This window comes from Castor canadensis, chromosome 13 (assembly GCF_047511655.1).
Source record: "Castor canadensis chromosome 13, mCasCan1.hap1v2, whole genome shotgun sequence".
NCBI classification, from domain to species: Eukaryota; Metazoa; Chordata; class Mammalia; order Rodentia; family Castoridae; genus Castor; species Castor canadensis.
The window spans coordinates 82,220,638-82,247,415 of NC_133398.1; the positions used below are offsets into that span (position 1 = coordinate 82,220,638).

At 36.4% G+C, this 26,778-nt stretch overlaps 1 protein-coding gene across 15 annotated transcripts in view; it reads left to right on the top strand.

The window, feature by feature from the left end:
* The window catches only part of LOC109677499 (transducin-like enhancer protein 4), a 150,691-nt gene that overhangs the window by 38,010 nt on the left and 85,903 nt on the right, over window positions 1–26,778 (top strand). For 13 of the 15 annotated variants that reach the window (XR_012440482.1, XM_074052116.1, XM_074052104.1 and 10 more), the window contains one exon: window positions 9,365–9,439. The exons of the other annotated variants lie outside the window; for them this stretch is intronic. Coding sequence is in view for 12 of the 13 variants with exons in the window: in XM_074052116.1 (XP_073908217.1) it covers window positions 9,365–9,439 (75 nt within the window). In the remaining variant the exon portion in view is untranslated. The remainder of the gene's footprint in view (window positions 1–9,364; window positions 9,440–26,778) is intronic. 15 annotated transcript variants of the gene reach the window in all.

The window sequence follows — 26,778 nt, forward strand, 5'->3', positions numbered from 1 at the left end:
GGTAAGTCTGTATTTGTCTTAGCCTATTAGATTAAGTGTTAAATATTGGGCACTTAGTAGTGAACTTGTGAACTTGATTTGGAGGGTAGTTGTGGTTTTGGTACTCTTGTTTCTCTGTAAGGGTCATTTTGATTCATGCAGGATATGTTTCATGGTAATCTATAAGATGTTCCTAAGACCTTTGAGAACTTCAGATTCCTAAGGCTGCAGGTCAGTAGGTGAAAATTTTATTACATTATAGTTGAAATTCTTTCCTCAGAGTACAGTTGTATTTTTCAGAAACCAGTGATGATAACAAGGAGCAGAGCTCAGTGCAAGAGACATGTTATTTGAGAGGTAGTGTGGATAAGAAACTGAGGTTACTAGACCCTGGACCAAATCCTGGCTCAGCCAGCCACTTCTTTCTTTCTTTCTTTCTTTTTTTTTTTTTTTCTTTCTTTCTTTTTTTTTTTTTTTTTTTTTTTTTTTATGGTGTTGAGAAAAATACTTAGCTTTTGGGTTGGCAGAGTGGCTGAAGTGGTAGAGCACCTGCCTAGCAAGCCCAAGGCCTGGAGTGCAAACTCAGTTACCTCCCCCCCCAACCCCTTCCCCCCAAAAAAAACAAAAACCAAAAAACCCAGCTTTTCTGCACTACAGTTTCCTTACCCATATAATGGGCTACTTGAATAATAGGGTTCTTATAATAATATAAGTGACCTGCTGGATATTTGTCTGCTTTAACAGAGATCAAAGGAGCAGTGGTTTAATGAAGATAAAAGCTTGGTTCTCTTTTAGGTAACGCTTGGTCTAGAAGCAGCTGTGGTTAATTTGGTGACTCCAGGTTCTTTCTATGTTGATGTAATACTATCGTATTGTGCTCCATCCAACAGGAAGGAGTTAGAAGGGCATGTTCCTTTCCTTTAAAGGGCTCAAATGAAGGATATATTTTTGCCCCTTTTGCAATGTCTTAACACCTAGTTACCAGTCCCCAGCTAGCTGCAAGGACACTTGGAAAAGTAGTCTTAGCTGAATGGCCATTATGTCCACCTAGTTCTTACACTAATGTAAAAGTAAAAGAAGAGGAACCAGGGACAACTAGCAGTCACTTCTAGGCATAGTGCTATATGCAAAAAGTAAAACTAGCAACTGTTATTATTGCCAATGGTGTATTTTTACATGGAAAATACTAGCTCTGACAACTCATTTTAATTTGCTACCTAGCATATAAAATATTGCATAGTTCTTGTTGCAGAAGTATCTTCCCTACAATTCAAATCTTGGCAAAGAGTCACCTAGCAGCTATTGTTCATGAGTCATACATTCACAGAGGATAGAAAGGAACCACACGAATAGTTTTGGGCTGTATGGGCTATCTAAACAACCTAAGGATTCATAATGGTTCATATTTGTGCCTATGAAAAATATACCAAGATTCTTGAAGATGCTTCTCAATTGAAGGGTGGATTGTAACAGATCACACATGACCTGCCATATTTTGTAATAGATTTGCTGGAAAGGAAATGCTACTTGATAGAGAAGTTGTAAAGGAAATCTTATATGAGGTCTTTCGTTCTTCATGTATCTCACAAATATATTTGTAAATGTATATTTGCTCTTGAACTGGAGATTGTGGGATCAAAAATTTTGACAGTTTTCCTGCTCAAGAAATCATGGATGATACATTGAATAGGTCATTCTTGGTTTTGTAGAGTTTGAAGAGCTCTCAGGAAAAAATTAGCCTAGGTTAATTATTTTTGAAGAGTCAAATTGATCCATTTTAATGGCTTGGACTGCAAACCACTTCTAAACCACAGCCTGAAGTTACGCGAAATAATGTGTATCTTACCAGAAAGTATAAGAGGAGTTGTTCCTTATAACAGTGACTTCCTTATTCCCATTTCTTAAACCTATGGGAATGGAACCTTAAACCATTTTTTTCCTTTGCAGAAATGGCCTTCATTTTTAACCTTGTCATCAACAGATTGTTATAACTTGTCTCTGGTCATTCAGTGCTAAGGAGGATGGATATCTGCCTCCCTCCTCACTCCTTTTGTAATTCCATAGCTGGGAATTTTTTGTCTCTTGACTTACTTAAAACAGAAACATTGCTGCTTAGGGGCTGGTGGAAGGGCCCTGTAGGCTAATCTTCACTGTGACCATGCTAACACACTTGGGGGCTGGGCTTACCAGTGAGCAAAGCTGGTTGTTTCCATGCTTCAGTTATTTTAAATAAATATTGGCTTAATAAATAAAATCAAGAACTCAAATTACTCTTTTTATAACATTTAACAAAAGTCCTCTGATCATTAGAATTTTTATAGTATAAAAAAACTAGGAGTGAAGAATTTTAGCTTTCTATCTTTATTCTGATGTTTACTTAGGGAAAAGTTAACATTCTAACTTGAATGCTTTCTGGTGCAAATTTAATTTTAACTTAGAACTTGGTTTTTATTGCTCTGTTAGGTGCTCTGATGAGTAGTTTCAAGAAGGTTTTTTCTTTTTTCACAACTTTGTAGATTTATTTGGACACCCTACATTATTACATTTAAGTGGTAGAAAATAAACTATTACATAACAGTGATAATATGAATATTTGAATTACACTTCCAATAGGCTAAAATAGTCAGTTATACCAAATGATATATGAGTTTATGTTTTAGACATGCTATAAAATTGTTCCTTGTAATTTGATGTCAAATAAGCCTCACTACTACATTATGAGATCTGGGCGTATCTTAAATGGTATTTATTTGAGAACTTGGGTTAATAAGGTACTGAATTTCTCCGAACTATATTTTGTATGTATAGAATAATTGTGAAATAGAAGTTGAAAATGTGATCACTTTCATGTTGTGCCTTAGGGAGGAAATGAACAAAATACAGTAGTTGCATGCACTGGTGGCAGTGTTACCGCCTTGTAATAGCACTGAGTTAACTTCTCTTATTTCTTGTTAACTTTGTAAGGAAGCAGTGGCTTGTGATAACATGGTTTGATATAGGCAAGCTTGGCTGAAATCACTAGAGAGCTCATGGTAGGCATGCAGTGACCCCTAAGACCTTCTTCAAGAGCATTCATGAAGAACTAGCAGCCTATACAGCACACGTCTGCTTCCCATTTCATCAGTTTTGGTGTGTTATGACAGTGCTATGTAAGGAAAGGATGTCCTCCAAAGAACTGGGACTTCGGAAAATTTGGTTCATATTTCTGATTTTCATATTATGTGTGAGCATTGGTAATCTTTCATTTAAAATATTTTACCCCCATAATATTAAATGAGCCATCAAAGAACATAATCCTTTCCAATTTTATGGTTCACTAATTGTCTTGCTCTGACTAGTTGGCAATTGAATGGCACAATGGTGGCCTTATGGTCTGCTTGACTTCAGGAAGTGAGAGATAATGGGTTCTCAGGAGGTAGAACTTTTTTTTTCCTGTAGGTTTAAATGTAGTCTTCTGTCCAAGGCAGCAGTGCCAACATTTGTTTGCATGTGTGCAAGAATTAAGGGAAACCTCATTTCTTTGTGTTTCAGCTAGGTAGTGAATAGATTATTGTTACTGGAGGTAAACTTTAGTTTGAGTAGAGCTACATTGTCTAATACAGTAGTGACTGTCTACATTTGAATTAAAAATTAATGTTCAAGAAAAATTAAAAGCTCACTCCCAGTCACACTAGTCATATTTCAAGTGCACAGTATACACCTGTAAGTGGCTAGTAGCTGCCGTATTATTATCACAGATACAGAACATTTCAACATTGGAGAAAGTTCTGTTGGACAACATAGCACTGAACTTGCAGAGCTTATTGGACATATCAGTGAAGAATACCATCCCTCTTTGAGAACGGAGAAACAAAGCTAAGTGATCAGTAGGGAAAAACTTGAGCAACATTTCCTAAAATGTGCTTCTAACATCTTTGATCCCACGTTCCACGGGCAAAATTGTTTAGGAAGCCTTGCATACACATTCACTCTCTCTGAGCTTTGTAGCTCCAACTTCTTCAGTTTACCAAACTGTGTGTGTGTGTGTGTGTGTGTAATATTTTTTGGTAATATCTTTTTTGATAGACTAACATTTCTTGGAATATTGGTTTGGAGGTTTGGGTTAAATTTAAAGTTGATTTGTCTTAATAAATCAATTAAGAGTTGCTGAAAAAAGCATAGCAGAATTTCAGTTGATTACTGAGCATGGAGTGATTCTTTCACTTGGAATTGATCTGCTCAGGTTTCCATGCAATATTGTTTTCTAACCACATTGAAGTTGACCAGATGGGTAGCCTTAGAGCTAGTGACATGGAGAAATCATTGAGTGACCTCAGGATATTTAACCTGGAAGAAAGAAAACTGAAAACATGCATTTGTGCTATTTTATAAATAAGGCAAAATTGGGTCCAGTGGGAAGTTGTTATAGAGAGGTACAGGGAGGTAGATTTCAACTCAGTATTAGTACTCATTAGTCCCAAATGGAAACAAGCTGCTTCGTAAGGGATAATAGGTTCTTTTCCACAGGATAGCAGTTCGAGCAGAGACTGACAGCTGGTTAGAATGTGATAGAGGAGATTCATTCACTGGATAGAATAGTAGCCCTTGGTCTGTGATTGTTACTGTACTTCTACCATCTCAACCCTCAATCCAGACAGTGTTGAAAAAATTTGTGTGTATGTGGAAATACAGTCTTGTTGTTGGGGTATTGCTCACATCTGGGTCTCATAATCCCTTATAGGCCTTTTCCAGTTTGAGTTTCTGTAGATGAATGGCTTTTAATGTACATGTGGCTAATGATTCCTATTAGCGGGAAAGTTATTTGGTCCAAGTTCAGGCGTAAGTTCTTTCACCCTATAATGCATGAGCTCTTTTGCTGTTCTCCCTTCAATCTAGTTTACCTCCCTGCCATCACTTTCTTCACTGTTCTCAGAGCAATCTTACTAAAATACAAAACTCAGCTGCTTAAAAAATTTTAATAATGTCTCATTTCCTACCAGGATAAAGTCCAACTTTCTTGCATGTTAAAAGTCCTTCACTGTTTGGCCTCTTTCTGCCTTGCCAGGTTTCATTCCCCACTAGAACATAGTTCTGTAGAGTACCCTCACCAGACTCATATGTCTTCATGCATTTGCCTTTACTGTTTTTTTGTAAATACCTCTTCCATTTTAAAGAATTTTTACATGTATCTTACCTACCAAAAAGGCCCTACAGAATCCTACCATACCTGTCCCTCAGCTACATAGATACTCTTCTTCCTTGAGAGAGGTGAACTCCTTTCTCCTTCAAACAATTTATTTCTGTCAGGACTTCTTTTCTCATTTTTACTCCATACAACTCCTGAAAATCCTTCAGGTCAGCTTCCTTAGGGAATCTTCCCTTAGCACCAAGATTAGATTAAGATATTTTTTGATGAATGATTGTATACCATCCTATAATTTTCTTTGGAAATTATCCTCTAATTGTAATTATAGAGCCTTTGAGCATTATCGATTTATTGTTTTTCTTGATGGAGTTTAAACTCTGTGAGATCAAGGTCTGTGGTTCATTTTGTTCATCCTCAGTGCCTACCTCAGTGCCTGCTTCATGCACATTAGGTACTTAATAAACAGTTGAATTAAAAAAACAGGTTTTCCCAGAGCCCCAGGAAGTGTGTTAGCCATTCCCTTCTAAAACCTCTCTAGTATTTTATATCCTATATTCCTGTGTGATGAGATATACTCTGTGTCTGAGTTCTGTATCAAGTGGGTTGATATGTCTTAATTTTGCATTTCTACATGCTAGGACTATTATTGTTTGTTACAAAAATTATACTACTATCCTTTTCATCACTATCTTTGTTAATAGGAGTTTTTTTTTTGGTTTTTTTTTTTTTTTTAATTTTAATATAGGGTTTTCTGTATTTTTTTTTTAATTAGAAGTGCCACATCTGTTGCATGCTTGCTGTAAAGTATTGATATGGCAGGTATTGTCATTGTAATCCCTTCTGAAAAACACATTAAACACCTGCTGTGCACAAATGGGTTTACTAAATTCCATTCCTCAGTAAGCTTGGACTTATCATGAGTTTGTATTCTTTTAATCTCTTTCTTATAGAAAAAAAGTTTTCAATACTTGTGTAAATGGTAAAAAATTTTATGAGGAAAGTAAGTAGAAAAGTAATTTAATATACAGAATTTTATTTTACTGCCCTTTTTTCCCCCAGCAATACTTGTATTATGTAAATCACAGTATTTATAAAAAAAAATTTTAAGTGAGGTATAATTTTATACTGTAAAATTTCATTAATCTTGTGCATAATTTAGTAATTCTCAGTAAATTTATAAAGTTACACAAATAGCACAATTTAGTTTGGGTTTATTTTTAAGAGTTAAAAAACTATAAACCACAATATTTTAAGGAGTAAGTAACACTTCATTTTTTGTTTCCTCCAAGTCTCAGTCACCCATGTTAGTTAATCAGTATGTCCATGGAGACATTTTACTTGGTGGTGCTGGTGAGACATTCAGTCAGGGAGATCATATCTGAGAGAGCAGCTTGAGCAATAAGAAAGGCAGTAGGACTATTGCCTTCTTAAGATTGACTGGGGCCAGAGTGGCTGGTGTAAGGGAATAAGCAGGAAGTGGGACAGGAAATGAGATGAGGGCGGAGTGGGAGTAGATCACAGATGGGGAATCAGAAGAAAAGCAGAAGAGATGGCAGGCATGATGGGAAGGCCTTCAGTGTTCTCAGAAGATGTGAAATCTTGATGTATTTTCTGAGTCAGAGAACTATTTGTTAAAATCTGAGAATGGAAAAAAAATGCCTCCTGGGTCAGTTTTTGGGAATACTTTGGGCTTCTTCCTCAAGTGTTCATTTTTCTTTTTTATAATCTTTTGAGGTTTCTTCCTGTCTGAGTTTTAACTTTCACACTTACCTGTGGGTGCTTCTTCATAGTGGTATGATGTGTTTACTGTGCGATGTGGTGAGTAATGTCAGGGTGTTTCAGGTGCTTTCAGAGCACATGGGAGGAGACATTGTTTGCCAAAGGAAGCTTCTGTTCAAAAGATCCTTAAACAGCAAATGATTCATGGACTGAGAGCAGAAATGGGGAAGTAGAATTTTGAACTGCAGGTAGAGTACAGATACTTTATTAGCCCATGGCCATTTCCACCAAGAAGGACAAGCTGAATCATAGCTTTGCTTGTCATTTTAGTTTTCTAGCTCTGTAGGAGCAGCTGATTTAGAGTTAAAGCTCATTGGTGTGAGTTTATGATTTTCTCAAAAACTGCTTTATTTTAATGCTGGGCAACAAAGATAAAACCCTATTGCCTAAGGCATCTTTTCCCATCTTAGCAATTGGAATCCATTTTGTAAAGCAGGAGTTGAACACACTTCATGGTACTGAGGCCTTAAGTAGATGCATTTTCCATATCTCTGTATCATATAACCATTCCTTGAATACTTAACATAAAGTATGTAATATTTCAGGAAGGTGGAGCTTTTTCAGTGGGATTGAGAAATGGCAGAGTAAGAGCTCGAACACTTGCTGAATAAATGAACCCATGAGTGGAATAAATGAATCCATGAGTGGAATGAAGGAAATGTGTGTTGGATGTACGTGTGTTGGATCCTTTGTTTCAGTTTCTTGGAAGTTTTAAGCAGCCATTGTTAAATGACAAACATAAAATCTGGAAAATCTCAATAACAATTTCTGTCCATAATCTTACTTGGAGTGTTAAATAAATCTCAAGAGTCCTACATGTTGTCTTTTTCATAGCTTTGGAAGTACTCCCATTTTTCACTACTCACAACCAGACTCCCTTAAGACTATGCATGAGCTCTGTGCTTGGTACATAGTAAGTGCTCAGTAAACATGGGGCCTAGTCTCAGGCTGGTTTTAAGGATGTTAGAGTTATTAATTACTGTCCATTTTATTCCTTCTTGTTTTTCCATAAGACTTTTACTTAAGAAAATGAGAAAAATTATTTCATTTTGGAAAATACTTCATTCAAGAGTAAGAGAATAGATAAAAATTAGATTGCTTCTTAAGTCCATGTTTTGAAACTGAAACTCCTGCACATATATAATTTAATGTTCCGTGTCTCTTAAAAGCTTAAAATATCATGGTCTGTTATATGACACTTATCTTTCTATTAGGTATAAGCACAAAATACACATTTCTATTAGGAGACCAAGGGTGAAACCCCTATGTTGTATGTAGATAACTAATGTAAGGCAGTTTCTTTTCCTGCGTGGCCTCCCTACTTGCCTACCTAAGTCAGAGGTGGATATTATGGTCATTGTAATTAATATATATATGAGGGTTTTGGAGTGGAGACTAGGTACTTCAAAACTCCACATTTAGTGGTATCTCTTTGTATGTATTAAGCAGCATGATAGTTGAGCTTCTTAATCAATTCAGACTAGTGAAGAAAGTTTGCTAGATTTTTCACCTGAGGTCAGTCAAAACAAAGCTCTTCCAGCCACACAGAGGAGTGCTTGTTTCATAGCACAGTTCTTTTGGTTCTTGGTTAATTAAACCGGGTTGGTGGAAGTTCAAAGAGATCCACTGATGATTGAATTGGAGTCTGTAGATACTAGACTGTTCAAGTTTATTCAGTTGGGTATAATATTTTCTTTTGGGGGGTATTTGTATAAGCAATTGTGTATGCTGAGATGTATGTTTGTGCCTCCCTGCAGAGACTTCTGTGCTACTTAATTTTCGAATATTACAAAAATAAACATAATGATCATTCTTTTCTAGAAGAGAAGGGTTTTTATGTATTATTGATCCTAGTTCTTCTAAAGAAAAACAACTTAAACTTGTAGGTCTTAGGTTTTTCTATTGCATTTAAAAGAAATATCTGAAGTACTTATTTCAGTTGTGCATGGCTTTTTTGTCTTTTAAATATGCAGCCCTTCATGATAGAAATTCAAACATGGACGCTTTGGTGTTTCCAGAAGAAACATAAACTGACTTCTAAATGACCTTCCAATATCTACTCTTCTCAAATATCAGGAGGAAATTTATACATAAGTACTTGAAGGAAATAATTTTAAAACATTTTTTTCTATAGATGACAAAAGAAAACAAGGGAACAAAGAAAAGCAGGCAGGACAAGTTAGGTTTTATTGGTTAGTACAATAAAAGTGAAATTTAAGCTGATTCTACTAGATGTAGGGGAGCATCCTTCATCGTGGTACAGAGATGGTACCTGCCATTGGATGCCCAGTTACTCCTCAGCATTAAGGGCCCTAAAGTACCCTAGACATCTAGCTATCCACCTGGGGCTTTTATTTGGAAATCTGAAGAACCCCAAATGCTGTTTTGCATGTAATTGAAGTTAGAGGACATGTTAGGAAAAGCTGTTCTGACTGAGTAGAAAACAAATAATTGTATTCTGTTTCTGATCTTCATTTATAGCACCAGCAACAAGTGGTGCAGGCTGTGGAACGGGCCAAGCAGGTGACCATGGCAGAACTGAACGCCATCATTGGGGTACGTGGCCTTTCCATTTTAGCTCTGATCTTAGTGTTTGTCCTCAGCTTTCTTGTTTTCCTCTTTTTAAATTTTGTTCCATCAAAGGGGCAAAAGATAATAATAGATGACCACAAAGTAAAATTAAGCAGTTTGCTTTCAATCTCACATGAAATTTGATGGCTGCCTCAGAAACTTTGGATCACATGCTCACTAATTTAAGTTGATACATCTCTGAAAACTCTTCCCTAAGGAGATCGTTTAGTTCTTTTTCATATTTCTTTCCTTTGCGGTCAGTATCTACTGTTAATCTAGGCCAGAAAAAAGGTACAGATTTCTCTGGTGTTAAAATGACTTGATTTCTTCTATCTTTCCTCAAATGATACAGAATGTTTTGAAACGATTTTTAGTGAAATACGTGTTTTCACATCTCTCTGCTACTTTTAATACTCCACGAGAAGTGGTTCTTTTGGTCTATTTGTTTTAGTGTCTATTTGTAGGAGAAATAATAGATGAACCATGCTTTTTTGGAGAAGCCCAGTTAGGAAATCCTTTCTAGCAATAGTGAAATTCCATATGGAATTCATGGGTTTGGACAGTCAATCTAACTCCACTTATGTTTTTGTACTTTCAGATTAACATAACAAGTAATAAAGTCATGTGCTAAAACTTAGAAATGATAATGGAGGGAAATCTTAGTTATGAAGAGCACAGTATTCACCTGTAGTTATGCAGATGGTACAAGTAGTTCCTTACCTTTTTCTAATGAAGACACTATGACTATACTTTCCTCTTTCTGTCCCATCCCAAATACTTTCCTTTATATATAAATTGTACACAAAGTCTTCTCTCTTTTTTCCTCAGTGTATCAAACATACTTTGAAATGCTAATTATTCCATTTGCTTTCATTAAAATTCAAATTGCTGAGTGAAGATGCGGATAAGGGTGGCCTGATAATCTGAAGTGAAGACATTGCTTCAATTATGCCTCCGTCTTTTAACAAGGAAATCAGAACTCTGGGGTCACAGCAATGGTGTGGGATCAGTAGTCTGATTGTAGCTTGTTCTTTAATGGGCTCTTTGGAGCTCTTATTTGTGTGCCTCTGACCACAAGAAAAAATGGTAGCGAATTATCAGGCATAAATGGACAAAGAGTAACCTTTATTTCCTTTATTTATCTCATATATGCTACATATATTGTATATAATGCATATTATAACATTTACTTCTAAGTGCCCCTTGGAAAGAACAGGCTGAATAAGAAACACCACATAAAGTCAAGAGTAACATTTATCACATATTTTCTATGCTATGTGGGGGAAGGTGTAGAGATGAATACATTTGATGATTAGTTTTTTTTTTTTTATACACAGTACTGGGTCTTGAACTAAGGGTCTTCACTGTGAGCTGCTCCACCAGCCCAATTTTTTGTGATAGGGCTTTTTGAGATAGGGTCTCGAGAACTATTTGCCAGGGCTGGCTTCAAACTGTGATCCTCCTGATCTCTTCCTCCTGAGTAGCTAGGATTACAGGTGTAAGCCACTGGCACCCAGCTTAAAAACTCCAGAAAATAGTGGCATTTTTTTTTTTTAAATTGAGGGACCCTCCTTTTTAATAATTACACATATATGTATACACCAGGTACGTGTGCCTATGTATGCATGAATTTATACTCATATTGGGATTGTATTTTTGTTATTTCCCATAGAACCTACATTTGTCACCTACTGTACCATCTAGTGTTTATAGAGAATATACAGCATGGAGCTTGAGAGGAGAGTTTACTGGGTCATTTTTAGCTTTGTTGTTACCTTCTTTTTTTGTGTGAATGACTGAAAGACAGCCATTCTTCCTTACACCTGATTGGCAGCTTTTTGTTAGGAAATCAGAATGCTTTTTGTTGTTGTTTAAGTCTTTTAGTGACTGTACAATGGAAAGATTAAGCTAAGTCAAAAACACATTGTGCTGGATGTTGCTTAAAAATGAGGAAAGATAGAAAATCAAAACACATTTCCTTCCCTTCATCACACCACGTGTATTTTTAATACTGTTTTATTTCTATTTCATTTTTGCAGACTTTGTTTTGAATGAGATGTCAGATTGCCTTTTCTCAGTAAAACTATGATTTATTAGATTGTAGCCGAATAGCTGACAGAAATATTGTGTATATATGGATTTAATTATTAAAATGAAGCTAATTTAATTTTGTGATCCAAGAACTTATTTGAAGACCTAACTCAATAGAGCAGCATGCTACTAAAGCAGCATGTGCTGTACTTGGTGGATCTTGTGGAGTTCTAAACTATTTGTATTTGTTGAGAGAATGGAGTCAAAAATCATAGTCTGACTATTCCAACAAACAGATTGCAGAAATAGAAAAGCAAACCCAGCAGTTTCAGGGAGCCACAAACCAACTGAGAAGGAAAGGGACTAATTATAAACTCACTTGATAAATTTCTGCTATCGAGGTTCTCTTTGCCTTTTTCAGTCCTGGTAGTGCCTTGTGTCTAGCAGTTTTCAGAGTTGTAACTTACAGTGTTGTAGAATTTTAAATGCACGTGTTCTGTGTCCTCTTGGGCATTACTGTGTTGTGAGGTGGTGGCATGTGGAACCTGCACCCAAAATGATGAGGGGATTTTCCTCACTTGAATTTCAGAATGTAGTTGGCAGTGGTTTTCTGCACTGAAGGATTGAGTTTTTCCTCTGAGAGGCAAAGACCCTCAAAGCCCCTGCAGACCTTCATTTGTTTATCAATACATATGTATCTGTTTTATATGTATGCACACATCCAGACAAGAGCAAATGTTCCCATATTTAATGAAATCTGATGAAGCACCTTTTTAACTGCAATATTATTCTACCTTCATTGGCAAATGAGCCAAACCAGTGATCCATGCAGTTTAAATGCAAAATGCTGAAGTGAGCTCGAAACCTGGAGAGGCGTCTGTTCTCCTGACAATAAGCTAGTTGTGTTTAATGGAATGAAACACAGTTATAATGATTTCTTTCACAGGTCATGTTCAGTTTAAAACTGTTGATAGATTGGAATAAGTTAAATATAATTTATCTTTTATTTATAAGGAAGAAAACCAGGAAAATTCCTGTTCTTTTTTTTTATAGCTAGTATTTTGTGTTTTGACTTCATATTTCCTTGAATCACTCATTCCCTGAGTTCCCTCAAATGGGCTAAGGGAATGTTAGTTATTGATTTTGATTCTGTCACGTGTCCTAGTAGCCACTGTGCTTTTAAATTAGAATCTCTGTGAGATCACACTGTTGGAACAACACACAAATTGTAGTTTTAAATCAGTAATATGATCTAATTAGAAATGATGTTTTCATTTCCTGTCTATTAAATTGAGTCATCTGACTATCTTAAAATGCTTTTTAAATCCATTACACTATATAATCCGTGCATGCTGTGTGAATGTGGTTATGCTTAATAAAGGAGACTAACTTGAAACCGCATAGAATTTTAACAAAGAAACTACTTTTAAGAAAATACATTTTGTCAGTGTAAACATTGGAAAAGAAAGTATTTGGCTTATTAAAATAGAAAAATTTGATTTTGGGAAAAAATCCTCAACCCACTTTTTAAACATAACTCTTTATGAAAATAAAATGATAGAAATGTATGCATTAAAATAAAAAGTCCCCCCTTCAGAAAAAACCCCTTTAAGAACAGGTATGCCATGGTATTGTAGGAAAAATGCAGTTTAGCACTAGAAATGCTGAACCTCAATTTTTAGCAGTGACATTTTAATGATAGGAAGTCTGCAAAATTATTTGCCATCAATTGTGAAGGCAATAACAAGCCTTGGTGGTTTTTCACACTCTCTGTGTTAAGTGCTTTCAGAATGACAGCGTAAACTGTGTTAGAGAACTCCAAGGAAGTAAAACTGATTAAAATGTTCATGCTTGAATGGTGCTGATGGAATAGTTCATTTGGACTTTCTCTACCTCCTGCAGCTCAAGCTGAAATATTAAAATTCAGTGGATTTAAATCTCTCTCCTCTCAGCTCAGGAAAAAAACATTACATTTTAATAGGTTTTAAACCCATAATTCATTGGTTTGGAGCAGCACTATTAAATCTATTTAAATATTACTTGTATTACTAAGGAAATGATTTAAATGACTTTGCCTTTACCATCCTATATGTTTGAGTTATTAAAAAAGGATAGTATCTTGAGGAATTATTTCCCACCCACCCCTCCCCCATTAACATTTTGTTTTACTGTCCTAGTCATATGATTGACCCTTAAATTATTTATATGTGTGTGTTTATTCAGATTGACATGCTAATAGATGGTCTTGCAGTATTGACAATTAAAAAAAATACATGTCTTTTTTCCAGTACAGATTTCAAAACTGCCATTCTAAGTTTAAAAGAATTATAGGTGTGTGCCTCCACACCCAGATTTTTGTCATCTTTTTAAATAAATTAGTTGTTAAGCCATTAGGCAAAAAACTCAAAAATATAAATGCATGGTAATAAGAAAAACAAATGTTTTCCTCTTCAGAAGTGTATGATATATCTATCCCTGTGGACACACAGCCTCCAATAGCACAAAACTTAAAATAAAATTAAAAAATGCAACTTTATTTTTTTAACAAAAAATTAAAATGTAGTGTGTATTTTAGAGCAGTATGTTTATTGCTGTATCTTGTCTAATGGTTGACCTTCCAAAGGTTTTGTTGATTTTGTTCTGCTATTATCCTCTTTTAAGCATGGTTGTACCCACAGTACTGAAGCAATGTCATGCTTCCTGGGTCCGTCTTGTTACCTCTCAGTCCTTTTCTCTATAGTCATTGCCACTACAAGTAGGAAGAACTCACTTTCCTCCAGTGCTTTGTGGAAATCCGCCCTTAAAAGGGTCCTAGTATGATGGAGAGAGACCCTGTTGCCCACCATAGCGATAGACTTGTGAGTACCTCCTTGTTTGAATTTCCTCCTTCCTTGATCCCCTTTCACTAGGTCCCCACTGGGATCATTTTAAAACTACCTGCATCCAAACACTGGCCCTCTCCTTACTGGAGATCACACTGAGGAAATCACTTCATAGTCTCTCAACTCATTATTTTTGGTATTTTCTAAGTGTATATCATATGAAATGAACTATAACATAGATTTGAGTTTTCTCAGAGATTGTTATTTCAACTTTGTAACTGTCTTTACTAAATAGTGTGCCTGGAGTTTCGAGGCTTTTATAGACTGTGGTGGCCAGAGGCTACATCATGTACAAAAGTTGGGGGAAGATGTCCCCTGGAGGTTTAGGGCTCTATTCATATGCTCTCACAAAGCTGTTACGGCACTAAAGCCAATGTAGTTTTCTGTCTCCTGCCTCTTTGTTTTCTGTTGGTATGCTTGCCCCTCACCCTATCTCCCTTTCTTTGTACTGGTTCATTTACTTTGGAGCAGGGGACATTATTGAGTGATGTAGTCATAGTCTAATCTTTCTGCTGCAGTTTGATGAGGCTTTACCAGGCAGTAATTTTGCCTCTTTCATAACAAAGATTCTCAAACATTTAAATAAATTTTTACCTCAATTTCCACTTCAGAATATACCCAAAACCCTAAATAAGGCACAGGATTGATTTCTGATTTGTTGCTTGTGGCATGCATTCAGTTAATTTCTAATACAAAATTTCTCTCAAATTTCTAGAAGCCAGTCAATTCACCTTCTCCCAAACTTTTGCTAGCCTGAAGTGTGACTGTATTTCTTTCCTTCCCACCCATGAATGCATTTCCAAGCTCAAGGTAAAGTGAACTCACAGTGGTAGAATGGTTTCGGAATTTGGGTGGGTAAACCTGCTATAGCTTAAGACGTGGACATTCAGCATTTACTGAGAAAAGGGTTCCCTGATCTGCAAATGCACATTCATTCACATCAGAGTACATCAGCTTGAGCCTGCGTGAGAGTCTATAGAGTACACAGAAAAGCAGATTTCACTGAGGTTAGTTCACAAGCTGGCAGTTACAGATTTTTATACCTTTTTTATCATCTTTTCCTTTACAATTTATTTCAATCTTCAACTTTTCTAGTTCTCCAGTGACTTCTTCCCAGTAGTATTTTTCCAAGCCACATCACCAACTACCATTCAGTCAAAAACCTTTTTTCTTTTATATATATATATCTGTGTGTGTATATATATATATATATATATATATACACACACAGATATATATACACATATATATATCTATGTATATATACATAGATACATATACATGTAGTTTCTTACTTATTCATATGTGCATACATTGTTTGGGCCATTTCATCCCCCCACCCCCATCATCTCCTCCTCCCCCACACCCCCTTCACTTCCAGACAGAACCTGTTCTGCCTCCTGTTCCAATTTTGTTGAAAAGAAGAGATAAGCAGTAACAGGAAAGACATAGCGTTTTTGCTAGTTTGGCATAAGGATGGCTATACAGAGAGATTCCTAGCATTGCTTCCATGCATATGTGTATTACAGCCCGAATTAGCTCATCTCTACCATTCCTCTTCACTACTTCTCGGTCACCTTCCCATAGCGGCCTCTGGTATTTTAAGGTTACTGTTAACTCCTCTACAGTGGACACATCAAACACTTTCAATTTTTGGGTTTCCTACCTTTCCCTGTTCCTCATGTATGTGTTCTCCCCTTAGCGTGTGACCTATGTCAATAATACTACTGTATTTGTTTTAGGTCTAAAGTCCACATATGAAGAAGAACATACAATTTTTGGTCTTCTGAGCTTGGCTGACCTCGCTCAGAATGATGTTTTCCAGTTCCATCCATTTACCTGCAAATGATAAGATTTCATTCTTTTTCATGGCTGAGTAAAATTCCATTGGGTACAAGTATCACATTTTCTTGATCCATTCATATGTTGGTTATTTCCATAACTTGTCTATTATGAATAGTGCTGTAATAAACATGCGTGTGCTGGTGCCTATGGAGTAACCTGAGTTGCATTCTTTTGGGTATATCTCTAGGAGTGGGATTGCAGGATCATATGGCAGATATTTGTTTAATTTTTTTAAGAAGCCTCCATATTGTTTTCCAGAGTGGTTGTACTAGCCTGCATTCTCACCAGCAGTACATGAGGGTTCCTTTTTCCCCTGCATCCATGCCAACATTTGTTGGTAGTGGTATTTTTGATTATAGCTATTCTAACAGGGGTGAGGTGGAATTTTAGTGTGGTTTTGATTTGCATTTCTTTTACGGCTAGGGATGCTGAGCATTTTTTCATGTGCTTTTTGGCCATTTGGATTTCTTCTTTTGAAAAAGTTCTGTTTAGTTCAGTTACCCATTTCTTTATTGGTTCATTGTTTTTTTTGGGGGGGTTAGTTTTTTGAGCTCTCTGTATATTCTGGTTATCAGTCCTTTGTCTGATGTATAGCTAGCAAATATTTTCTATGGGTGGTCTGTTCAGTTAGAGACCATTTCTTTTGTTGTGCAGAAGCTTTTTAATTTCATGTAGTCCCATTTCTCCATCCTTTCTCTTAGTTGCTGAGCTGCTGGGGTTCTGTTGAGGAAGTCCTTGCCTATACCTATTACTTCCAGAGTATTCCCTGCTCTTTTCTCTACCAGCTTCAGAGTTTCTGGTCTAATATTAAGGTCCTTGATCCACTTGAGTTGATACTAGTACAGGGTAATAGACATGGGTCTAGTTTCAGTTTTCTACAGACAGATAACCACTTTTCGCACATTTGTTGAAGAGGCTGTATGTTTTTAGCGCCTTTGTCAAAAATAAGGTAGGCATAGCTGTGTGGATTCATATCCAGGTCCTCTATTCTGTTCCACTGGTCTTCATATCTGTTTTTTGCCAGTCCCATGCTGCTTATATTGCTATGGCTTTGTAATTTGGGTTTGAAGTTGGGTATTGTGATACCTCCAGCATTGTTCTTTTTTCTGATTATTGCCTTGGCAATTCTTGGTCTCTTGTGTTTCCAAGTGAACTGTAGCACAGATTTTTCAGTGTCTGTGATGAATGTCATTGAAATTTTGATGGGAATTATGTTGACCATGCAGATTGCTTTTGATAGTATAGCTATTTTTACTGTGTTGATTCTACCAATCTATGAATATGGGAATCTTTCCACCTTCTGTAGTCTTCCTTCCTCAATCTCTTTCTTTTTTTTTTTTTTTAAATTATTATTTTATTATTCATATGTGCATATAAGACTTGGGTCATTTCTCCCCCCTGCCCCCACCCCCTCCCTTACCACCCACCCTGTCCCCTCCTTCTCCCTCCCACCCCCTCAATACCCAGCAGAAACTATTTTGCCCTTATTTCTAATTTTGTTGTAGAGAGAGTATAAGCACTAACAGGAAGGAACAAGGGTTTTTGCTGGTTGAGATAAGGATAGCTATACAGGGAGTTGACTCATATTAATTTCCTGTGCATGTGTGTTACCTTCTAAGTTAATTCTTTTTGATCTCACCTTTTCTCTACTTCCTGGTCCCCTTTTCCTGTTGGCCTCACTTGCTTTTAAGGTAACTGCTTTAGTTTCTCTGCGTTAAAGGCAACAAATGCTAGCTAATTTTTTAGGTGTCTTACCTATCCTCTCCCCTCCCTTGTGTGCTCTCGCTTTTATCATGTGCTCAAAGTCCAATCCCCTTGTTGTGTTTACCCTTGATCTAATGTCCACATATGAGGGAGAACATAAGATTTTTGGTCTTTTGGGCCAGGCTAACCTCACTCAGAATGTTGTTCTCCGATTCCATCCATTTACCAGCGAATGATAACATTTCGTTCCTCTTCATGGCTGCATAAAATTCCATTGTGTATAGATACCACATTTTTTTAATCCATTCGTCAGTGGTGGGGCATCTTGGCTGTTTCCATAACTTGGCTATTGTGAATAGTGCCGCAATAAACATGGGTGTGCAGTTGCCTCTGGAGTAACCTGTGTCACAGTCTTTTGGGTATATCCCCAAGAGTGGTATTGCTGGATCAAATGGTAGATCAATGTTTAGCTTTTTAAGTAGTCTCCAGATTTTTTTCCAGAGTGGTTGTACTAGTTTACATTCCCACCAACAGTGTAAGAGGGTTCCTTTTTCCCTGCATCCTTGCCAACACCTGTTGCTAGTGGTGTTGCTAATGATGGCTATTCTAACAGGGGTGAGGTGGAATCTTAGCGTGGTTTTAATTTGCATTTCCTTTATTGCTAGGGATGGTGAGCATTTTTTCATGTGTTTTTTGGCCATTTGAATTTCTTCTTTTGAGAAAGTTCTGTTTAGTTCACTTGCCCATTTCTTTATTGGTTCATTAGTTTTGGGAGAATTTAGCTTTTTAAGTTCCCTATATATTCTGGTTATCAGTCCTTTGTCTGATGTGTAGCTGGCAAATATTTTCTCCTATTAAGATCCTTGATCCATTTTGAGTTAATATTGGTGTAGGGTAATATACATGGATCTAGTTTGAGTTTTTTGCAGACTGCTAACTAGTTTTCCCAGCAGTTTTTGTTGAAGAGGCTGCTATTTCTCCATCGTATATTTTTAGCTCCTTTGTCAAAGACAAGTTGGTTATAGTTGTCTGGCTTCATATCTGGTCCTCTATTCTGTTCCACTGGTGTTCATGTCTGTTTTTGTGCCAGTACCATGCTGTTTTTATTGTTATTGCTTTGTAATATAGTTTGAAGTCAGGTATTGTGATACCTCCAGCATTGTTCTTTCGACTGAGTATTGCCTCGGCTGTTCGTGGCGTCTAGGGTTTCCATATAAATTTAACAGTAGATTTTTCAATCTCTTTAATGAATGTCATTGGAATTTTGATGGGAATTGCATTAAACATGTAGATTACTTTTGGGAGTATCGACATTTTTACTATGTTGATTCTACCAATCCATGAGCATGGGAGATCTCTCCACTTTCTATAGTCTTCCTCAGTCTCTTTCTTCAGAAGTTTATAGTTTTCCTTGTAGAGGTCATTCACATCTTTTGTTAGGTTTACACCTAGGTATTTGATTGTTTTTGAGGCTATTGTAAATGGAATTGTTTTCATACATTCTTTTTCTGTTTGCTCATTGTTAGTGTATAGAAATGTTAATTTTTTTTCTATGTTGATTTTATATCCTGCTACCTTGCTATAGCTATTGATGATGTCTAGAAGCTTCTGAGTAGAGTTTTTTGGGTGTTTAAGGTATAGGATCATGTCGTCTGCAAATAGGGATATTTTGACAGTTTCTTTACCTATTTGTATTCCTTTTATTCCTTCTTCTTGCCTAATTGCTCTGGCTAGGTATTCCAGTGCTATGTTGAATAGGAGTGGAGATAGTGGGCATCCTTGTCTAGTTCCTGACTTTAGAGGGAATGGTTTCAGTTTTTCTCCATTAAGTATAATGCTGGCTGTAGGTTTGTCATATATAGCTTTTATAATGTTGAGGTACTTTCCTTCTATTCCTAGTTTTCTTAGAGCTTTTATCATGAAATGGTGTTGGATCTTATCAAAGGCTTTTTCTGCATCTGTTGAGATGATCCAGTGGTTTTTGTCATTGCTTCTGTTAATGTGGTTTATTACCTGTATTGATTTTTGTTTGTTGAACCACCCCTGCATCCCTGGGATGAAGCCTACTTGGCCGTGGTGAATAATCTTTTTGATGTGTTGTTGAATTCGGTTTGCCATTATTTTGTTGAGGATTTTTGCATCAATGTTCATTAAGGAGATTGGCCTATAGTTCTCCTTTTTTGGAGGTGTCTTTGCCTGGTTTTGGGGTAAGTGTAATACTGGCTTCATAAAATGTGTTTGGCAGTTTTCCTTCCCTTTCTATTTCGTGGAACAGTTTTAGGAGATTGGCCTATAGTTCTCCTTTTTGGAGGTCTTTGCTCAGTCTCTTTCTTAAGAGGTTTGTAGTTCTTTTAGAGGTCATTCACGTCCTTTGTTAAATTTACTCCTAGGTACTTGATTTTTTTTTTTTTGAGGCTATTGTAAATGGAATTGTTTTCATATATTCTTTCTCAGTTTGTTCATTGTTGGTGTATAGAAAAGCTAATGATTTTTGTAAGTTGATTTTGTATCCCGCCACATTGCTGGAGCTGTTTATGGTGTCTAGGAGTTTTTGGGTCTTTGAGGTATAAGATTATATCATCTGCAAATAGGGATACTTTGACAGTTTCTTTATCTATTTCATCTTCTTCCCTTATGGCTATGGCTAGGAATTCCAAGACTATGTCGAATAGGAGTGGGGAGAGTGGGCACCCTTGCCTCGTTCCTGATTTTAGGGGGATTAGTTTGAGTTTTTCTCCATTAAGTATGATGTTGGCTATAGGTTTGTCGTATATAGCCTTTATAATGTTGAGGTACATTCCATCTATTCCTAGTTTTCTTAAAGCTTTTATTATGAAGTGATGTTGAACCTTACCAAAGGCTTTTTCTGCATCTATTGAGATGATCAAGTGGTTTTTGTGTTTGCTTCTATTAATGTGCTGTATTACATTTATAGATTTGCTTATGTTGAACCACCCCTGCATCCCTGGGATGAAGCCAACTTGGTCATGGTGAATGATCTTTCTGATAACATTGTTGGATTCGGTTTGCCATTATTTTATTGAGGATTTTTGCATCGATATTCATTATGGAGATTGGTCTGTAGTTCTCCTTTTTTGGATGTGTCGTTGTCTGGTTTTGGGTTGAGTATAATAGTGGATTCATAGAATGAGTTAGACAGTATTCCTTCCCTATTTCTTGGAAAAGTTTAAGGAGAGTTGGTATTAATTCTTCTCTAAAGGTCTGATAGAAAAGATTCTTTTTTCTTGCGGATCAAGCCCTCTTGTGTCTTGTCTTGAGAGGGAGTCAGGAAGCATGGGCTGTACTGGAGGCATGCTCCTCACTTCAAACAGACAACCAGAGGGTTAATGTCTGTGCTTGACTCTTAGCACTTAGGTGAAATTTTTAGGACTTTTTGTTCTGTGTTCTCAAAGCTGCTTAGAAAATCAATTTGGGAATCCTCCTATCCAAAGATGTATTTGTGGTCTCAAGTGTTCTCCTAAAGACCTTTCTGGCTTCACATTCCACTCACGCTATTCATTTTAATGTCACTAAGACACATTATTCTCTTTCTTCTGTTCCTGCATCACCTCCAGCTTTGTTCTTCATTGGTGTTTGTATACCAGCTTTTTTGTCCTCTGGAGTACCCTTCTCCATGTCCTAATAATGGTTTTCCTAATGTTTGTCTTCACAGTCTTAGCTGAGATGTCCTCTCTTAGACTGCAAGGACTTTCCTGGCTGTCATTCCTTTTTATGTGGAACTCCATCTAGTTCATTCTCTGAACCATTAGTCCATTTTATTTTCTTCCTAGCACTTAGTATTGATTTGTTTGTATATCACTTTTCTTTCACTAGCTGATGAGGTCTTGCTTACTTTATAGTCACCATGCCTAGAAAAATTGGAAGCACATAATTTTCAATAAATATTTGTCCAGTAAGTATTAAGTACCATTTCTTTAATAAATATGCATCCATTTGTTGGTAAGATTGTTCAGTAAACATTTGTCAAATAAATAAGCACTGTGTTTTGAGCTATTTTATTTGAATTTTTCCCCTACAGTTTTGAGCCAGGATTGAGAGGAAGCATGGGCTAAGAGAGGCTACACAAACCTGCATGTCATTTACAGTGACATTCTTAGAAATGTCATTGAAGTTTTCTCTAAAATTCAAGACTGGACCTGATAACCATTAAAGTACCAAATAGCCTGACATTGTATGACTTTGTAAACCTATTTGTTTGATGATGACGGAATTTTCATTTTAAAACTTGGGGTCCTTTTGTGTTAGTTATTTCTCTAGATTTATTGTCTCTCTAAGCTTCTTTTCTTTTCCCTAAAAAAGATAATGAAAAAGAACAAGTATGTATTGAATGTTTGCTTCGTGTCAAGTACTGTACTATGCATTTACATGAAAGAAATACTATCCCAACCTTACAAATAATGAAATCAAGGCTCTGAAGTAGGAAGTAGATTTCTGAAGGGGCCACATAAGGAGGAAGTGGAGGAACTAGAAATGGAGTTTCTACTGATTCAGAGCTTGCACATTTAATTAATTATTAGACTACTCTTGCCCTTTATTTGTTCTCTTGACTCTTTTTACACTGTTATCATCTTCTTTAGTTTGGAATCCACTGTTAGAATTGACCATCACTAAATGTTGAGAGGGATGTGGAGTGTGCCTAATGTACATACTAACTAGTTCGCCTAAATTATGTAATTTATGTTAGTTCCATTGACTGGCTGGAGACTCTTGATTCATGCCATGTTCTTCCTGTCATATTTTACATATCAGAACCAAAAATTGTCATAAATACTGCTGCTAAGCAGGTATTTAAACCTAAGTCATTGGGTATAGGATTTCATGCTCAGTCATTGGAAATGTCCATTAGGTCCCTGAAATGTTTGTAGAATTGTGTACATGTTTGGGGGTGGGTTTTTCAAGCAGAAAGCTTATGATCTTTAGATTCACAGAGGGTCCCATGATGCAAAAAAGTTTGAACCTACATTTTGGATGTGAAATAGTAAAATATTTTGTGGGATGCATGAAGACAGAAAGTATTTTGTCTATCGGTACAAGGAGGCATTGCTGAATGGTTCAGAAACCTGGAAATCAGGAGTTTAGAATAAATTTGTCTCTAAATATTGTTCAGGGAATCGAAGGTAGAAGGTTTCTTGATTGAGAACTTTTGGGGCTAACTAATTATAGATAGGAATGGGTTAGGACAGTGAGAAGACTGGCGGAGGAGGACGAGAGGTTGTGCCAGGCCAGTGGCCAGTCAGGGAGGACATAAATGAGTTAGAAACCATTGGAGTTTACCCATATGTTTTAGGTAGTTTTATCATTAAACTTATGTCATTGCTTTATGATAAGCTTGTTCTTTTTTTCTGCTTCTATTTCTCCATCTTATGAAAAATGTTTCCTATTCTACTTGTAAATAGCAACTACTTTGCAGGATATAGTGATATTGCAAAAAGTGATGTTGACCTAATAAACCAGAATTAGAACTACTGCCCCAACCTTTTAAGGAAAACTAAAAATGATACATTCTTGGGCCCTTGTTAATACAGCCCTATGGCTTGTCTGTTCCTGTGATTCTCATACTTTTTCTTTTTCCTTTGTGGATTTATGAAAAGGAGGAGAGTTTACCAGATTGTCTTCACTCAGCAATGGGGGCAGTGCCACTATGATCCCCCAGCAAAAGGGCAGTCATATTGTATATATATATATTTTTTTATTTCCCTGGGGTATTTCTGGGTTGACTCAAAGCAATTTGTCAGCACAGCTCTGCACAAATTAATATCTGGGAGAAAAAACTGTTGTGGGGGAAGAAACAGTTTAAGTTGCTTGCTGTCTACTTGGATTGAAAGCTCAGCAGTTGTTTTTTGGGTTTCTTAACAACTAATAGTGTCGGAATGGCCTGTGAACAAGGACAGATGTCACAACAATCTTTCTTTTTGTTGGTTTTTCCTTTTAGGCAGAGCTTATCTTTTACAGTAGAGGCTTAAATAGTATAGATGCCCTTTCCAGTCTTCCTTACGCATTCTATCCAAGTTAATGAGATAAAAGGAGATGTGTTTTTTGCCTTAACAGAAAGATCCATGGAGAGGGAACTGTTTTCTTTTTTGAATTTTAACATAATTGTGTGAGGATATGAGATAATGCATGGAGTTGAGGCAGGCAGCTTGTGAGGAGGGACTGGTGTATTAAGGAGGTAATAAGAATTACTGAGTTGACCCAGAGACCTGAAGTGCCAGGTTATCTGTCCTACCCTTGCCTTGTTACATGAGAAATAAAAACTGTTATTATTTAAGCTACTTTTATTTGGGTATTCTATAACTTGAAGAGGAACCATCTTAACTGATGTGTATGTGCATAGTTTTGCATTTATTTATATTTTAATGCCATGGTGATTCTCCTTATGTATAACAACAATGGAAACAACCTGAACATCAACAATTGGGGACTACGTAAGTAAACATTCATATATCTAGATAATGGTGTACTATCCAGCCATTATAAATGATATAGTCAAAGCAACATTACTTAGTGATATGGGAAGCTGTTGTTGACACATACTAAATGGAAAAAAAGGAACAGACTAAACTTTAAGATAGCTTGATGTTATTTTCATGTAAAAATGCTATATGCATTGGAAAAATACTGAATGGATCCACCAACATTATGTTAGTGTTTCTTTGGCTGGTGGAATTATACTTGACTTTTAGTTTCTTTCTATTGTTTTCATTTAGCATACAACTTATCAGAGTTATAAGTCAAAATTATATGTCTATGGCAATTCCTCATCTTTTCTGCTCCATGTCAGTAAATGGTTCAACCATCCATCCAGTTACTTGAGGGCCAAATTTAAAAGATATCCTGAATTCCTTGAGTTATTCTCAGGTCCCTTGTCCTTACGGAGCAATGTCTTTTCAGGTGTCTCCAAAATATATCTCATCTTCTTGTTGGCCAGTAATGACACCCTCAGTCAAGTTATTACTCATTCTGTTTCAGTTTGAACCTCTGTGTTCCCTCTAACTGGTTTCTTGTTTCATTATTTATGTTCTAGTTTAAAGTACTCGTTAATCTTTATGTAGGCCAGTGGAAGCCAGTTTACAACAGGCTTGAAATACTTAAAAGTCTTCCTAGGCTATGTACTTTAGGCTAGATTTATTTCTTAAGCTGAACTTTTCCTTGCTTAAAGTGGTATAAAGAGAGTCATAATCATTTGCTGGTTGTGTGTTGCCATTATCATCTCCTAGTTTCTGGCTTATTTCTCATTTTTTGTAAGTTAGCTTGATGAACAGATTTTTTCATTCAACCTGAGTAATAAACACTATCAGTCTTTTTTCTATTGGTTTGAGCTCTGTCTCACCCATTTAAGAAATCTTACTCCAAGATTTAGAGTACTCAGAAATAGATTTACTCACACATGCCAGAAAGGATAAGTAGGGCAGTGAGAAGAAGGCTGGACACTGGTAGTTACTACTAGGCGATAACTAGTTCTTTTGTGGGAAAATGGAATTTGGATTTATACATCTCATCATCTGCAGAAGTCGATCTTAGAAGCATAAAAAACCAGAACTTTAAAACTTCTGAAAAAAATAAAAAGAGGAAGAATTTTTTTGTCTTAGTATAAGATTTCTTAAGTGAGTCACAGAAAGCTCAAACCATAAGAAAAAAGATTGATACTATTTATTACTCAGTTGAAATGAAGAACATCTGTTCTCAAAAGGTACGTTACAGAAATGTGACAAGCCAGAAACTAGGAGAAATATTTGCAACACATAACCAACAAAAGGTTTTGATCCTTACTACACCAGTTAAAAACCAAACAAAGGTTCCATCTAAAAAATGAAAATAAACAACAACAACAAAAAAAACCCACACCACAGCCTTAGAGTTCTCATTATTCTTAAAAGTCAAAATGCCTTTGTGGGCATTGTATGATTCTCAGAATATTCATGTGCTTCCCAACTTTCCTTCTTGCTCACTGGGTTCCTTTTCCTCCCTGGTGCAGGCATCTTTCCCCTTCTGGGCTGTTGAAGTTGTCTTTTTTTTTTTTTTTTTTTTTTTGCTTCTGTTTCTCTGAGCTTTTGGTAAGATGTTCCAGTTCACATCCTGCAGGTGTTAGTTCAAAGATCATTTCCTAGAGGGGCTGCCTGCATTTATTTCTGTGAATGAATGATTGACATTCCTAGTTGTGAAAGGGTCCTGTTGGAGCAGCAGGTACATCACCAGACTGGATGGGGACCTATAGCCCATTTCTTGATGTTGATACCATCCCTCACTGACTCTCACTTTGCACTTTGCATGTGTGATGTTGGCCTGGATTGGTGTTCTTTAAATTCCAGCTAAATGAACTTATGACTGTATAGTAAAATCAATTCAGAAGCTACAGTCAGACTTTTTTTTTTAAGTTATTGAATATAGATACTGAAAAGAATGGAAAATATTAAAGTGTATTACACAGTTATGCTTGGTGATGTTTGTTAAACATTTTTCCATTCCCATGTATATTGGATGCAGATGCACACATCTGCAAAAAACACACATATAATAAGCTGTCAAAATGTTGCAAAGCAACTCATCTAGATGACAGCTGAGATTTGTTCCATCTCTCGAGCTCTCAGATCAAATTCTGGCTTACCAAAGAACCTGAAGTGGATAAGCTTTTTAACAGTAGCCTTACTGTTTAAAAGTATTCTGAAGTAACTACAGAAAGCTTTTCTGAACACTGTTCCTTCGCTTTTATGACTTCAATGTCTAAAACTCACAAAATAGAACATTGGTTTCAGTAGAATGTTAAAGTTTCTAAAATTTTCCCTTTAATAGCTTACATCAGCCTCCAGGAAATTATGTTTTTATGATTAATTTGCTTAGAAA